General features: G+C 34.3%; 1 protein-coding gene across 1 annotated transcript in view; it reads right to left on the bottom strand.

The window, feature by feature from the left end:
• The window catches only part of LOC114327569 (UDP-glucuronic acid decarboxylase 1), a 48,574-nt gene extending 35,029 nt beyond the window's left edge, over positions 1 to 13,545 (bottom strand). The window contains exons 1-3 of the mRNA XM_028276244.2: positions 13,386 to 13,545; positions 13,098 to 13,327; positions 1,470 to 1,755 (exon numbers count right to left, since the gene is read on the bottom strand). Coding sequence (XP_028132045.1) covers positions 1,470 to 1,755; positions 13,098 to 13,327; positions 13,386 to 13,443 — 574 coding nt within the window. The 5' untranslated portion in view covers positions 13,444 to 13,545. The remainder of the gene's footprint in view (positions 1 to 1,469; positions 1,756 to 13,097; positions 13,328 to 13,385) is intronic.
• Positions 13,546 to 14,956: the final 1,411 nt, after the last annotated feature.

Raw genomic sequence — 14,956 nt, 5'->3', positions numbered from 1 at the left:
CGAGGGTCTTTAGTACTACATTGATGCAAACGGATTACTCACAGGTTTTTGGGGCTGCTGAACGTGAATTCGATATCATATCCGATCCACGGAGCACCTGGTGCCTAAGACAGGTCTTCTTCTGGAGTTTCGACAGGTTTCGGTATTAAATTGATGCAGATGGGTATTACTCATTAGTTTTGGGGGCTGCTAAACACAAATATGCCATCAGAACAGACACCGGGGTACCTGGTGCCTAAGGCACGTCATCTGGGGTTTCGAGTGTTTTCGGTACTAAATTGATGCAAGCGGATTACTCTTGTGTTTATGGGGTTCCTGAACACGAATATGACTTGGATAAAAGACTCTGGAGTATCTAGTGGCCACGATGAATACCACTATCAAAATAGAATATAGTAAATAGATATTAAAATAAATGAAGGAAAAACATTGTCAGATATAAATTATTGAGTTTATATTTTTTATAAATAATTAAAACAATAATTGAGTACTTAAGTTACTCACTTAGTGAGTACACACACCAAAGAGTAATCCAAAAGAGCAACCCCAAAAACCTAAGAGTAATCCATTTAATTCCTCCGAAACTCCAGAAGATAACCTGTCTTAGGCACCAGGTGCTCCTGTGTCTGTGCTGATCACGTATTCGTGTTCAGCAGCCCCAAAAACCTATAACTAATCCGTTTGCATTAATGTAGTACCAAAGACCCTCGAAACCCAGGAGCTCCTTTCATTGACCTTGGAAATCAGGTGTTCCGGGAGTCGGTTTTGGTGGCATATTCGTGTTTAGCGACCTCAAAAAACCCTCCAGTAATTCATTTGCATCAATTAAATGCCGAAAACCATCGAAACTCTAGAAGATGACGTCCCTTGCAGTGGCCCTGGCCACCACGTCATCCGGAGGGCAATTCTGATGGCATATTCGTGTTTAGCGATCCCAAAAACCCATGAGTAATCTGTTTATTTCAATTTAATGCCGAAAACCCTCGAAACTCTAGAAGATGACGTCCGTTGAAGGTCAAGGTCAAAGTAAAGGTCGCCATTGGATAGCCAGAAAAAAATGCTAGACTACTAGTACTTTTCCTTGATCCAAACTTCTACATGTTGCCAAATAACCAGTAACTCACGGAATTGGAATACCCCGTAAATCTTATAATTTCCCGAGTTTGGGCCTTTATATCTTGAAAATCCTTCATACGATTGAGTTGTGCCCATGAGAACTTTTATCAGGATGCTTCAAAGGGTATTTTCCCAAAGTATGAACGAAATCCACTGGGACCTATTTTCCATAAGGTTTCTGCGGGGTTCTTTATACGTTTCTATTGATAATTTCCCAGCTCTACTAGTTTGATCTCTTTTATTTCACAACGTATTACGCTTTCCATCTTTTCCGCTATTTTGCTGGTTATTAGCGCACTCATCATTGTATTATTACTGCATATAATGAAGTTGAGAATCGTGTCAATACTTACCTAATACATTTATAGTTCCTAAAGTATTTGTCTTTATAGTCTTAACAGGATTCTGCATATAATGTGGAGGACTAGCGGGACTAGCTAAGTGATAGATTTCATCGACTTCTATATATAGAGGATTGACAATATCATGGTGGATGAGTTCGAAATTTTCATGGCCTATCCATTGCTCCACATTTGTCTTCCTTCCCGTGTAAAAATTATCAGCCACAATCACCTCATGGCCTTCGAGCATTAATTTGTCTACTAAGTGAGAGCCAACGAAGCCAGCTCCACCTGTAATCTTGAATAAGGAAGAAGTAGGTTAATTTTTTGTTCACCACCATGTATACATGATTTCTATAGTCATGAAGAACTACGAGCCCCTTCCCAGTTCAGTTGGCCCACCTTTGGAATTTGCAGTTTATGACAATTATCACAAACAAATGATAATCTACATATTTTTATAAGTTCGCATATTAATTATTATTGCCTTTTTTATTAATATTTATTGAAAACATTATCCTTGTGACATTTTTATTTAGTTCAAATACTAATAATAAAAAATCGCTAAATCGTGGCCTTTGATCACTTACATCAACATACATTGATTTTTTTCATAATTATCTTAAAATCAAAGCTAGCTGTGCAAAAATATTATCAAAACAATTGTCAATTAATCTTAAATAGATTTTGTGAGCCTACTAAAACCTACTACCGTTTGTCGAGATAAAATTATCAATGGGAATCGGTGGAGATAAAGTGATGGATGAGAACATTTTTGTTCAATCATCAATAGATTTTTGAATTCTGGAAAATCCAATTCGGAATTCGCGAATATGCTTCAATTGTTACAGTATAGTGTAAGAAATATTAGAAGATACAAAACCTCAAGTTTTGGCATTACCAAACCTATAAATGCAGGAAAAAGGACACGAAAATGTACTTATTTTTTCTAAAAAATGAATATTTTTATCTTTTACCATTTTTAAACAAATCTCTTTGTATACTTTTCTAGGTATTGCAGCTTTTGTGTCTTGATGGTTTCCAATATTTCCATTCTTTTGTTGACTCTTCTCATGAGTTTCTTACATGCTCGGTCCATGCTATCTTCAGGATAGCTTTACCCACAGTTCAAATGCTTCCAACTTTCTAGTAGTCAATGTGTTAATTGACCATGCTTCTATCCCGTAAAGCAGAGTCGAGAAAATATAACCCATTGCCAGGCTAACTCTCAAGTCTAATTATTTCAGTTCTCTTGCATTATTACCTTTCTCATTTTATTGAAGTTTGTTCTTGCTTTCTCTATTCAAACTTTGATTTCTTTGGAGTAATCGTTTGTGTGATTAATTATTGTGCCAAGATAGTTGTAGTTTTCAACTTGTTCTAAAGTTTTACCTTTAATTGTCAGGCTTTAGTCATTATTTTGGGTTTTTGATATCCTCATAAATTTATTTTTCTTGATGTTTATTGATAATCCATATTCTTCTCCATACTCAACTATCTTGTTCATTAGCTTTTGGAGGTCTTGGAGGTTGTCCGCTATTATGATAGTATCGTTCGCATATCTAATGTTGTTAATTGGCGTTCCATTTACCTTTATTCCTGCTGCTTCTTCCTCAAGAACTTTTTTCATAATTTCTTCAGAGTATGCATTGAATAGTAGTAGTGACAATACACACCCCTGTCCCTGTCGCACTCCTCTTTTAATTTCGAACTCTTCTGATGTGTGTTCGTTAATGCGTATGTGTGCCTGCTCTTTATAATATAGATTTGTTATAATTCAAAGGTCATTGTATTGTAATTGTTTTGCTTTGAGGACGTACATTAGCTCTTTGTGACCGACTTTACCGAAAGCCCTATTGTAATCTATGAAACAGGCGTACATATCCGTTCACACCCAAGCATATCTGGATTAGTACGTTAAATGCAAACAGATCTTCACGGGTACCTACACCTCTACGGAATCCAAATTGGGTTTCTTCAATATCCATATCAAGTGTTTGGTAAATGCGTTTATGAATGATCTTTAAAAACATGAGAGACATCAGACTTATGGTGCGGTGGTCGTGCACAAAACTTTACTGCACAAGTGAAACATTTTTACACAAAATCTGTAACCTATCTAGAAAACTGGAGTACAAATTTTCATGAATTTAAACTACTCAAAAGGATAGATCTAAGAAGTGAAATAACATGGAACCGATGCCGACGTTTGTTATTCTCTCTTAAATGAAGATCAACTCTTTGACGAACTGGGAATTTTGAAAGACGTGGGCTACAAGTGAAATTCTGAATCTGAATCTGGCTACAAAAAAAAATTCTGAGTGGAACGGAGAAGAAAAAAATAGTCAGGATCGATGGCTTGAAGTTTTTAAGTGTGTAGATCAATTCAAACTGAAAAACTTACAAATATTATGCGAATTTATTTTTTGTCTTCCGGGAACTAGTGCGGCTATCGAGCGTTTCTTTTCTGTAATAATAGTACATTGTTTACCGGGTAGGAAAAGCTTAACATTCCTGGACGACTGTGAAGATTGCTAAGTCGAGGCGCAAGCCGAGACTTAGCAACACAGAGTCCAGGAATGTGGCTTTTCCTACGAGGTAAACATACTATTTTTCCGCAAATCGTTTAAAATTCGACAGATATTGATTGATTTAAAAAAAACGCGATAATTTTATTCCCAAATAAATGGTGCTTTGAAATTCCTAATAAAATTACTTGGGTTACTATGGAAACGTATTGAGGTTGAATTGTCAAACTTGACGCTTATAAATTTAACACTAACAACTGTACGGAAATATCATTTCCTTACAGTAAGGAAATGACATTTCCTTACAGTAAGGAAATCCTGACTTTTTCTTCAAGAAATTTTGACAGGAATGTCAAAATTTCCTGGCGATTTGCGGAAAATAATTATTATTGGACGTCGGAAAAGTCACAAATGTCCATATCCACTCTCAAGTCAGCGATGCAGGTGTACGAAAATTTTGACGAGACTTGTATGATATGTTTCATTTACCTTAGTCGAAGCCGGACCTTCTTAAATTAATTTTAAGTTGGAATTAATTTTAAGTTTAAAACCGGAAGAAGATGAGGCTATTCCAGATCCCTCATATAAAAACACTTATTTACAGGCTTGTAACTTTCTTAAAGTTAATATAATGTGTTGTTTAGTTTAATTGCTATAATTTTTTATGTTTAGCTACATAGATTATTTATTTTTAATGTCAAAAAGTTATATTTGTCCAATAAAAAGATACATTTTGCGTTTTTAATACATTTTTGTTTTTTGTACTTTTTTTTCTTTAAAAAGATATAGTCACCGTAATTATAGTGAAAAAACGACGTGCAACTTATCTAGAATTTAAGTGTTTTGTGAAGTAACCTCGTTGGAAGGCACGTTTCTAGATCAACATATCACCGAGAGGCCCACAAATTATTATTTGCTTACTTACAAATTAATTGAATAAAGTAGAAAAAATCAATATGAATTGTTTTTGAAAAATTTCATTTTATCTAGACTAATCACAATCTTGTCTTAACATTACAACACCAGAAAAATAGGTTAAAATGGTCAAAAGAGCTTTGTAGTTGGACAAATTCACTGATGGATGCAATACGATGGAGTGATGAATCCAGATTTGAAGTGTGTGTGAAGAGTCAAATTGGAGACAGTAGAAGTCAAGTTATTCGCAAAAAATAAAGATTTTCAGCCTTACTCTCTCAACAGAAAAGTCAAATTTCCTACGTTTATCGTGGTCTGGGGCAGCATGTCGGCGAAAGGTGTGGAAAAGTTGAATTTTATCGTATATAATATCACAAGAGAGAAAATCAATACATTTCCAGTAAATTCAGAGAATCACTATTACAATAAAAGAAGTGCTGAATCTTTACGAGTTCCTAAACACAGAACATCGAAATTTCAAAATTGCTTTAGAGATATGGGACTGACCTTGTTCAACCATTTGCCACAAACTGTGAAAGAAATACCACTTTCCACTAAATTAAAAAAAAATGTTAAAGATTTAGTCTGTTAAATAAAAGCATATTATTCTATAAATGAATATCTTAAGGACAAACCGCAGTAGCTTCATATTTTACTTGTAAAAATGTTATTTTATATATTTTGTGTTTTGTCAATTTTGTTTACACTGTGAATATTGTATTATACACATTAAATATACTGAATTCTGTAGTGACGTATCCTATACATTTTTCGTAATGTCTTAAAGGATCAATAAAGTATAACTATGACCTATGACTAACACCAAAATAAATTTGTAGAATCCACAGTAAAAATTTGACACTACCTCCCAGACTAAGATAGTACAAATACCATTTGTAGTCACCTAGAGATTGGAAGCAACAGAATTATATTTATCAAAATAATGATATCTCTATCTATACAGTTGAGTCCGCGAATCTTTACCCATGCGTCATCATTTAGAGCATACGAAATAGGTCGATGATAAGTCGGAAATTGAAATTTACTAAACGCAACAGCAAGTCACTTATTGCCACTTGCTGTTGCGTTTAGTAAATTTCAATTTCTGACTTATCATCCACTTATTTCGTATGCTTTAAGTGATGACGCACAGGTAAAGATTCGCGGACTCAACTGTATCATTGTTTTGATAGTTCATTCATCCTTTTACAAATCGTCGGTATACTGCGAAAACCAGATAAATGACAAATTTTAAAATATTGACTTAAGTATACCAAAATTCTCAGCTTTTTACGCTCTACATACAGGTAAAACTCAATAAATGATACGACTTACCATTCAGCAGATAATTTGTGTAATAAACAAATAAGTTACACCTAATCAATTTTTCATTTTCAAATAAAACAATATATCGCTACTTAATTCCATAAAATCAAAGTTCTGTTGCATGTAAAACCAACTAAGCGCACATTTATATTTGCCGGACAATAATATATTTCTACTGCTGTTTATCTACCATATTCAGTAAAAAGGTGATAAGTGTCTTTAATACAGTGTGATTTATTTTGATTTACAGGTATAGTATTGGGACCGTGCAAGTTCGGCAAAGCGACCCCTATTTCTACGCTCTATACTAAAATTCGCACTTTTAATTATATTGGCCAATTATATTAGTCCTGGTTACTGGATAATTGTCAAGGCCATAGTCCAAAAAAATAATAAGAAGAAAAAATAAGATTCAGGTTATGTTATGAAAACGTCAACAATTGTATGTAGTAAATAAAATTAGTTATTAAAATGCAGTACTGCAAGCAAAATAAAATTAATTAAATTTACCTTTATATAATAATTGCATATCATATCAATATTGTGGAGCAATATATAATTTTTCTGCTTCATTGACAGAGGGTATGAAATATACGTCAATTTGACAATTTCAATTGACAATATGAATTATTTAAGATAGTTGCAGTATTTCTCCGCGACTCGCGCAGGGTCGTTTCTCGTTTCCCCTTCCAAGTACTTGCACACCGCGAATAGTATAGTTAATCCAAAAGATGGCATAACCCAGACATCCAAAGTGAAAGTTATCCTTCAACACCAAATTGTTCTATATGGTCCACACAATGTCCAGAAAAAAGTCACACCATTTTGAGCGTCGGGTTTGGGGGGGAGAGGGGGAGAAATCGGTAAATTCGTAGTTTTTTAAGTTTTTCGCCAATATTTCTAAAACTATGCGGTTTAGCATGAACAACCTTCTATACAAAATTGTTCTACATTAAATTTGAAATAAAAAAGGCCCTATGCATAATCTTTCTAAAATGAATGGTTCCAAAGTTACGGAGGTAGTATAGTATAACTGGCCCAAAAAAAGGCCTAACCCAAACATCCAAAGTAAAAGTTTTCCTCCAACACCAAAATGTTCTATATGGTCCACATATTGTTCAGTAAAAGGTAACACCATTTTGAGCGTCCGGTTTTAGAGGGAGATGGGAGAGAAACCGGTAAATTAGAAGTTTTTTAAGTTTTTCGTCAATATCTCTAAAACTATCCTTTAGCGTAAACAATGATATATAAAAAAATATTCTACATGAAATTTAAAACAAAAAATGCTCTATACATAATTGTTATAAAATCAACGGTTCCATAGTTACGGAGGGTGAAAAGTCGAGGTTTTCGATACTTTTTATATTTTTTTGGGCAATATTTATGATATAACTATACCAAAAACCCAGACATCCAAAGTGAAAGTTATCCTTTAACACCAAATTGTTCTATATGGTCCACATAATGTTCAGAAAAAAGTCACACCATTTTGAGCGTCGGGTTTGGGGGGGAGAGGTGGGAGAAATCGGTAAATACAAAAAGTATCAAAAACCTCCACTTTTCACCCTCCGTAACTCTGGAACCGTTGATTTTATAACAATTATGTATAGAAACTTTTTTGTTCTAAATTTTATGTAGAACATTTTTCTATAGAACATTCCTTACGCTAAAGCATAGTTTTAGAAATATTGACGAAAAACTTAAAAAACTACTAATTTACTGACTTCTCCCCCATCTCCTCCCCAAACCGGACGCTCAAAATGGTGTAACTTTTTACTGGACAATATGTGGACCATATAGAACAATTTGGTGTTGAAGGAAAACTTTTACTTTGGATGTCTGGGTTAGGCCTTAAATCATCTTGGAGGAGACTACTAACTCAGTGAGAGCTTTATTAGTGGACTGTTTAGCATAGGGTGAATTTAAAATAGAATAAAAAAATAACAGTAAAAAAACCAGACCTTAAAGTAAATTGTAATAAAAATATTTCCTACCTTGTCATTTCTCGTTGCACAAGCTGGAGCAGGCCTGCTATTTTTCGTACTGCTATTGCTGAGTAGTATAAATCACTCGCGAGGACTATATTGAGTTTCTATACACTTTTCGGAAGAATTGTAAGTGACTGTTAACCAAGAGAGTTGGTTGGCGAATTGTCTTTTTAAAATGAGGCGAGTAGGCAGGTAATTACATACAAAAAACTTTAAGGTTTTTACTTGAAAATAATGATAAAAATTAATACATACTCACTGAATTAGGTATTGGCCTACTCGTATATACGGGGTGTCCCATAATATTGAAAAGAAAATGAATTAAAATATTCTTTACAAAAACAAGAAAATTAAAAATTGTTATTCCTACTTATGTGGACGAACCACAACCGCCCACCACAATACGCAGTATTGTTACGGCTCAAAAGGCAAAGGACATAATTTTACTATAGAGCGTTTATATATACCACTATTAGTTTTCACTGTGGCCACTCTAACTATACCATCAGATCCAGGATGAACCTCAATTATACGGCCCAAAGGCCATTGTAGCGGGGGAATATTATTTTGGCGGATTACCACTAAGGTACCTAGTTGGACGTTTGGAGACGGAGAATTCCATTTAGCCCTTTGATGAAGAGTTTGGAGGTACTCCTTAGACCACCGTTCCCAAATCTGTTGGTGCAACTTATTTAATAATTGCCAACGATTCAACCGATTGTGCGGAACATCGAGCAACGTTTCTTCGGGCGGAGCACTCAAAGGCTCCATGGTCAAAAAATGTCCTGGAGTTAACGCACTAAGATCGTTTGGGTCTGAACTTAACGGGCATATTGGCCTCGAATTCATGATGGCCTCAATTTGAGAAAAAATAGTATATAACTCTTCAAAAGTTAGTACTTGTTCTCCAATTGTGCGAATTAAATGACCCTTTACCGTCTTAATATTAGATTCCCATAAACCTCCAAAGTGTGGAGAAGAAGGGGGAATGAGATGCCATTGAATAGATTCATGAGAAGCAGCTTGTGATGCCAATCTGTTAAGTTCTGCTCTGGCTCCAACAAAGTTAGTGCCATTGTCACTATAAACATGTTGACATCGGCCTCTACGACTGACAAATCGCTTAAACGCAGCTAAAAACGCGTCAGTGGATAAATCAGATACGAGCTCTAAATGAAGAGCTTTTGTTGAGAAACAAATAAAAAGCGACAAATACGCTTTAAGAGTTTGAGACTTTCGAAGTTTGGAAGCTCTTATAGGAAAAGGGCCCGCAAAATCAACTCCAACATTACTGAAAGGTTTTAGTTGAGATATTCGAGCTAGCGGTAGATTTCCCATTAACGGAACTGGAGACAAAGGATTCACCTTAAAACATTTAACACATTTAGACAGTACTCTACGAATGGCTCGTTTGGAAGATATAATCCAAAAACGCTGAGAAATTAGGTATTGAACAGTTTGAAGCCCGGCGTGTAGATATTGCAGATGAGTAGATTCAATAATCATATCAGTTAATTTATAACTGTTAGGAAGTAATGCCGGAAATTTGCGATCATACGAAATGGGCGCATTAGCTAGGCGACTACCTACACGTAGAATTCCCTTTGCATCGATAAAAGGTGAAAGCTTTCTTAAATTTTTTGGAAGCAGCTGTTTATCTTGGATAAAATTTATTAAAGTATTAAAAAAGATCTGCTGTGTTCGTTTAACAAAAACCAGTAAGGAGTTATGTTGCTCCAATAAACTTAAACAACCTATTTCCAGATTACCATATCGGTTTTTGGTTACATAATGGAAAAAACGAATAATGTAACACAAACATCGAACACACCTATTTAAAGACGAATGACGATCCAATAAAATATCTAAAAAATTATTGGGAATTTCAGCAATCAATGCGACAGTCCGCACTTCCAAATTTACATTAGTAGACTCCTTTGAATTAAGTTCAAAGAACGTTAGCGGATCAGATTGTAAGAAGGTTGGCCCCGCCCACCATTTGGAACAGTTAATTAACTCAGAGGGTAAGCAACCCCTTGAACCAATGTCAGCAGGATTTTCTTCAGAAGGAACATAGTGCCAACATGAAGAAGTTACTCGTTCCTGCACATAAGCTACTCTATTGCTCACAAAAGTTTTCCACTGATGAGGGGAAGATTGTAACCAACGTAATGTAACAGCAGAATCAGAATAACAGTATATTTCCTTGATTTCTACTTTATCTTTAATAACAGAAGAAACAAAGGAGACTAGTCGAGCCACTAAAACCGCAGCAGACAATTCTAATCTGGGAATAGTAAGTCCCTTATTAATGGGTGCGACCTTAGATTTAGCTATAACAAAAGAAACAAAAGGTTGGCCTGAAGGTGATAAGCATCGAAAGTACAAGACAGCGCAGTAACCTTTCTCGCTAGCGTCACCAAAACAGTGAACTTCTAAGCGTAAAATATCGTCAATTAATAAACGACGAGGTAAATTTAATTTACTCAAATATGCTACATCATCAATGTATTTTTTCCACAAACGGATAATTTCTTTTGATGGAGCATCATCCCAACCAATCTTTTGAGTCCATATTCTTTGAATAAGGTGTTTAATTAGAAATGTTATTGGAGATAAAAATCCAAGAGGATCAAATATTTTTGCTAAATTGGACAAAAGATGACGTTTTGTACAAGAAGAGTCTAAAACTTGAACTTTAAAAGCAAATGTATCCGAAGAAGCGTCCCATTCCAACCCTAATACTTTAAGTGTTTTGGACGAAATATCATCATTAAATGTAAGAGGTTTTATTGCTAAATCTGATACAGCTAATCCTTTCAATAAATCGGGTACATTACTGGACCATTTTTTCAACTCAAAACCTCCTTTGGCAAGTAAGGCAATAAGTTCGTCTCTTAGTGCTAAGGCATTTTCGAAACTAGGACAGGAAGAAATGATATCATCAACGTAGGTTCCAGTTTTAAGTGCCTCGGCTGTTAGAGGAAACGAATCCCCGTCATCATTAGCCAACTGATGTAGACATCTAATAGCAAGATAAGGAGAACAAGAGAGACCATAAACAACTCTGTTGATACGAAGATCTCGAACAGGTTCAGAATTATTAGAACGCCAAAGTACTCTTTGATAATCTGTTTGAGTAGGATTAATTAAAATTTGCCTATACATTTTAGAAATATCGGCCGTAATTACATAACCATGCAATCGAAAATTAATCAAAATTGTACAGATGTCAGTCTGAAGCTTAGGACCAGTGAATAATTTGTCATTGAGTGAGGGTTGATTTGGAAGATGCCCGGAACCATTAAAAACGACCCTTAATTTACTTGTTAGACTTTCAGGTCTTAAAACACAATGATGCGATAAATAGTAAACATAAGGTGAATCGAAGTTATTCAATGGGACAGGTTCCATGTGACCGAGCTCAACAAATTCCTTCATAAAGGTGCGGTATTGGTCATAAAGTTCAGGAGATTTTTGAAGCCTTCTTTCTAATGAATAAAACCTACTAAGAGCAAGTGATCTAATATTAGGAAAGACAGGATTTTCTTCCTTAAAAGGTAGATCTACTACAAAGCGTCCTGATTGTTCACGCTTATAAGTATTCATAAACATATTTTCCACTTTAGCGTCATCAGGAGCTAAGCAAAAAACTTCAGGGACTGCTTCTAATTCCCAGAATTTCTTTATTTGCTGATCCAAAGAAACCGTATCTTCAACTTGGCAAAATAAAGAAGTAAGAGTAGGTGCCTTTGAAATATTTACTTTTCCCATAAGCACATAGCCAAATATAGTATTAATTGCATCAGGTTGATCTTGATTGCCGTAAATACGTCCATCCAAAAGAATTGTAGAGAATACATCAGCTCCTAAAAGAATGTCGATGGATCCTCTACGAAAGAAGTTATCATCTGCTAACTTTAAATTAGCAATATGGGGCCAAGTATTAACTTCTAAATTACATAAAGGCTGATCCTCACATATTTTTGTCAAGACTAACGCATCGGTTGTCAAAATAGGAGAAGATTTACGTACTGGTTTAAAAGAAATGGTAATTTTTTTATTCTATTTTAAATTCACCCTATGCTAAACAGTCCACTAATAAAGCTCTCACTGAGTTAGTAGTCTCCTCCAAGATGATTTATTGGTCCTTCGAGCCGGATATACGGGGTGTCCCATAATATTGAAAAGAAAATGAATTAAAATATTCTTTACAAAAACAAGAAAATTAAAAATTGTTATTCCTACTTATGTGGACGAACCAGGCCTTTTTTGGACCAATTATACTATACTACCTCCGTAACTTCGGAACCGTTCATTTTAGAAGGGTTATGCATAGGGCCTTTTTTATTTCAAATTTAATGTAGAACAATTTTGTGTAGAAGGTTGTTCATGCTAAACCTCTTAGTTTTAGAAATATTGACGAAAAACGTAAAAAACTACGAATTTGCAGATTTCTCCCCCCTCTCCTCCCCAAACCCGATGCTCAAAATGGTGTGACTTTTTCTGAACATTATGTGGACCATATAGAACAATTTGGTGTTGGAGGATAACTTTCACTTTGGATGTCTGGGTTTGGGTCTAACTATACCATACTAGTAAAACCAGGTAAGTGATTGCATCTGGATCTTAAATTTAGGTTTAATCAGCTAGGTCTCTTAACTTTTTCAAACTAATGATAGAATATTATTTCTGATATATGCATCTTTCACTAGTATATCGAATATCAAACACAACTGGTCCGCTTAATTCAAAATAAAGCACTAAACTTTAAAAACGTTTTTTCTTGATTTCGGTATTTCAACATTTACCTGGTTTTCGTATACCGAGGAAATAATGTCTGATTTCGAAAGTGTGCCAAACTAAATCAAATGTTTACTTACAAGGATTCTCTTACGTTGCATGTAATTTAAAAACTTAACATCTGGGTAAGTTTTAGGCACTCTTCCTTCTAGAGAAATAATTTTTCCTTCTAGGGCTTCAATTTTGCTAAAGGCTTCATTGAGCAAATAAGTAGCTCGTTTCACTTCATCAGGAAATTTCAGTGCGGCATTTTGCTCGTCTACTTCTTCTGGATTTATTCCGTGAAGTAGCCTTATTAGAAATAATAATACTGAAAAAAAAAACAGTTTATGAGAAGAGGAAAAACAATCATGATATTGAAAGTATACCTGCTAAGGATCCTAAAAGTATTACTATATGTTTGAATCGTGGAAGTATTAGACTCATTTTGCGGTCATTGTTGAAATGAGTAGCATCGTTTTTATTGATAATGATTTAACGATAACGTCTGCTCTTATCTCTCATTACCTTTAATCCTAACCTTGTTTTAAAAAAACACAAATGACAATTTTTTGACAATTTAGATAAGATTATTTACCTTTTGATTGGTCACGGTACCACTTTTGACAGAAAGAAACAGACGCAACTTTAATATGTTAAAATGAGAAAACAAATTGGAAAAACACATTCATTTCATATTTTTATTAAATAATAAAATCTAATCCTAATTAAATAAGACATTCTAAGATTCTAAGTTGTTTTAGAGAAAGTTTCTACGAAAACTGGGACATCATTTATGATTAACTTAGTTAGGAACTATGCAACCAATATTGACAATTTATAACTCAGCGATTGGTCCAAAAATATTCTAAATTTGACATGCAGGGCCCTGATTCTAAATCAAATTTCGACACTAAACAAGTCGCTTTCAATATGGCGATGGCGACTGTCGAAATTATTTGACACGGAGATGAATGAATGGCCAAAAGCGAGGTTAGGTTTAGTTTAGATGTGTTTTGTTTATTTCTTGCAAGGAAAACTAAATCAAAAGGTATTATAATATAGCTGGGTTTAATTGAAATTTGCTTGTTTTGAGGAATTAGATAGAATAGTATTAAATTAGAAATATAATAATTGAGAATGTCCACAACATGAATCATCAACTCAATGAAAGATGTGAGGTAATAATCTGGGAAAATTAGTAAAAAACAAGGAAAATTAATTATCAGCTATTTTATTGCTGGACATGCTGAAATCAAATCTTAAGATTTCCTATATTAGTAATATAGCTGTGCAAAGTCCACAGAAAGTGTGCTATTTTGTTTATAAACAAATTAGCGCTCCGAAATCTTTTTTTTATTATTGCTCTAAAACTCCGAAAATTTTAACTTTAAACCAAAACACTCACATAAAAATTGACAGTAATTTAATTCTGCACATTGATAATTTATTCCAATTTCCTTCGACGGAAATTTTCTTCGGAAAATTCGGGTTTTCCAAACAAAATCTTTAATTTTCAACTAAAATTTGAGGGAAGTAATTATTTATCAATAATTAAATAATTTGGTGACAGTGACATAAATCTTTTTTGTTATGAGTGTCTTGAAGATATGAAAATTTGTATGTACAAAGAGGACCGGAATTAAAAGGTATCTAATGGTTCAAAGATTAAAGTCCTGTTGTTTATAACTCTGTCGCAAATGCCGGTCAAATTTGACCGGTTATACCTGGAATCACTCCTCGCAATTCAATTTGTTTTTCTTCGAAAAGGACACAGAAGCCGTGCTCTTTTCAACAGCGTTAACTTAATTTAATTTAATCTAATATTTTCTGAGGGGTTCTATTTGTTTATAAGCCAAAAAATTGTTTCTTTATAACATTCCTGAGACCGCTCAAATGGTCCAATTTCAATCCTGTAAGGTACGTTGAATAGGTATAGTGCTTTTTTATATGAAAATCA

The sequence above is a fragment of the Diabrotica virgifera genome, chromosome 8, assembly GCF_917563875.1.
Source record: "Diabrotica virgifera virgifera chromosome 8, PGI_DIABVI_V3a".
Classification (NCBI taxonomy): Eukaryota; Metazoa; Arthropoda; class Insecta; order Coleoptera; family Chrysomelidae; genus Diabrotica; species Diabrotica virgifera.
The sequence above is the reverse complement of the archived record's forward strand: the minus strand, read 5'-3'. Positions and strand labels throughout refer to the sequence as shown.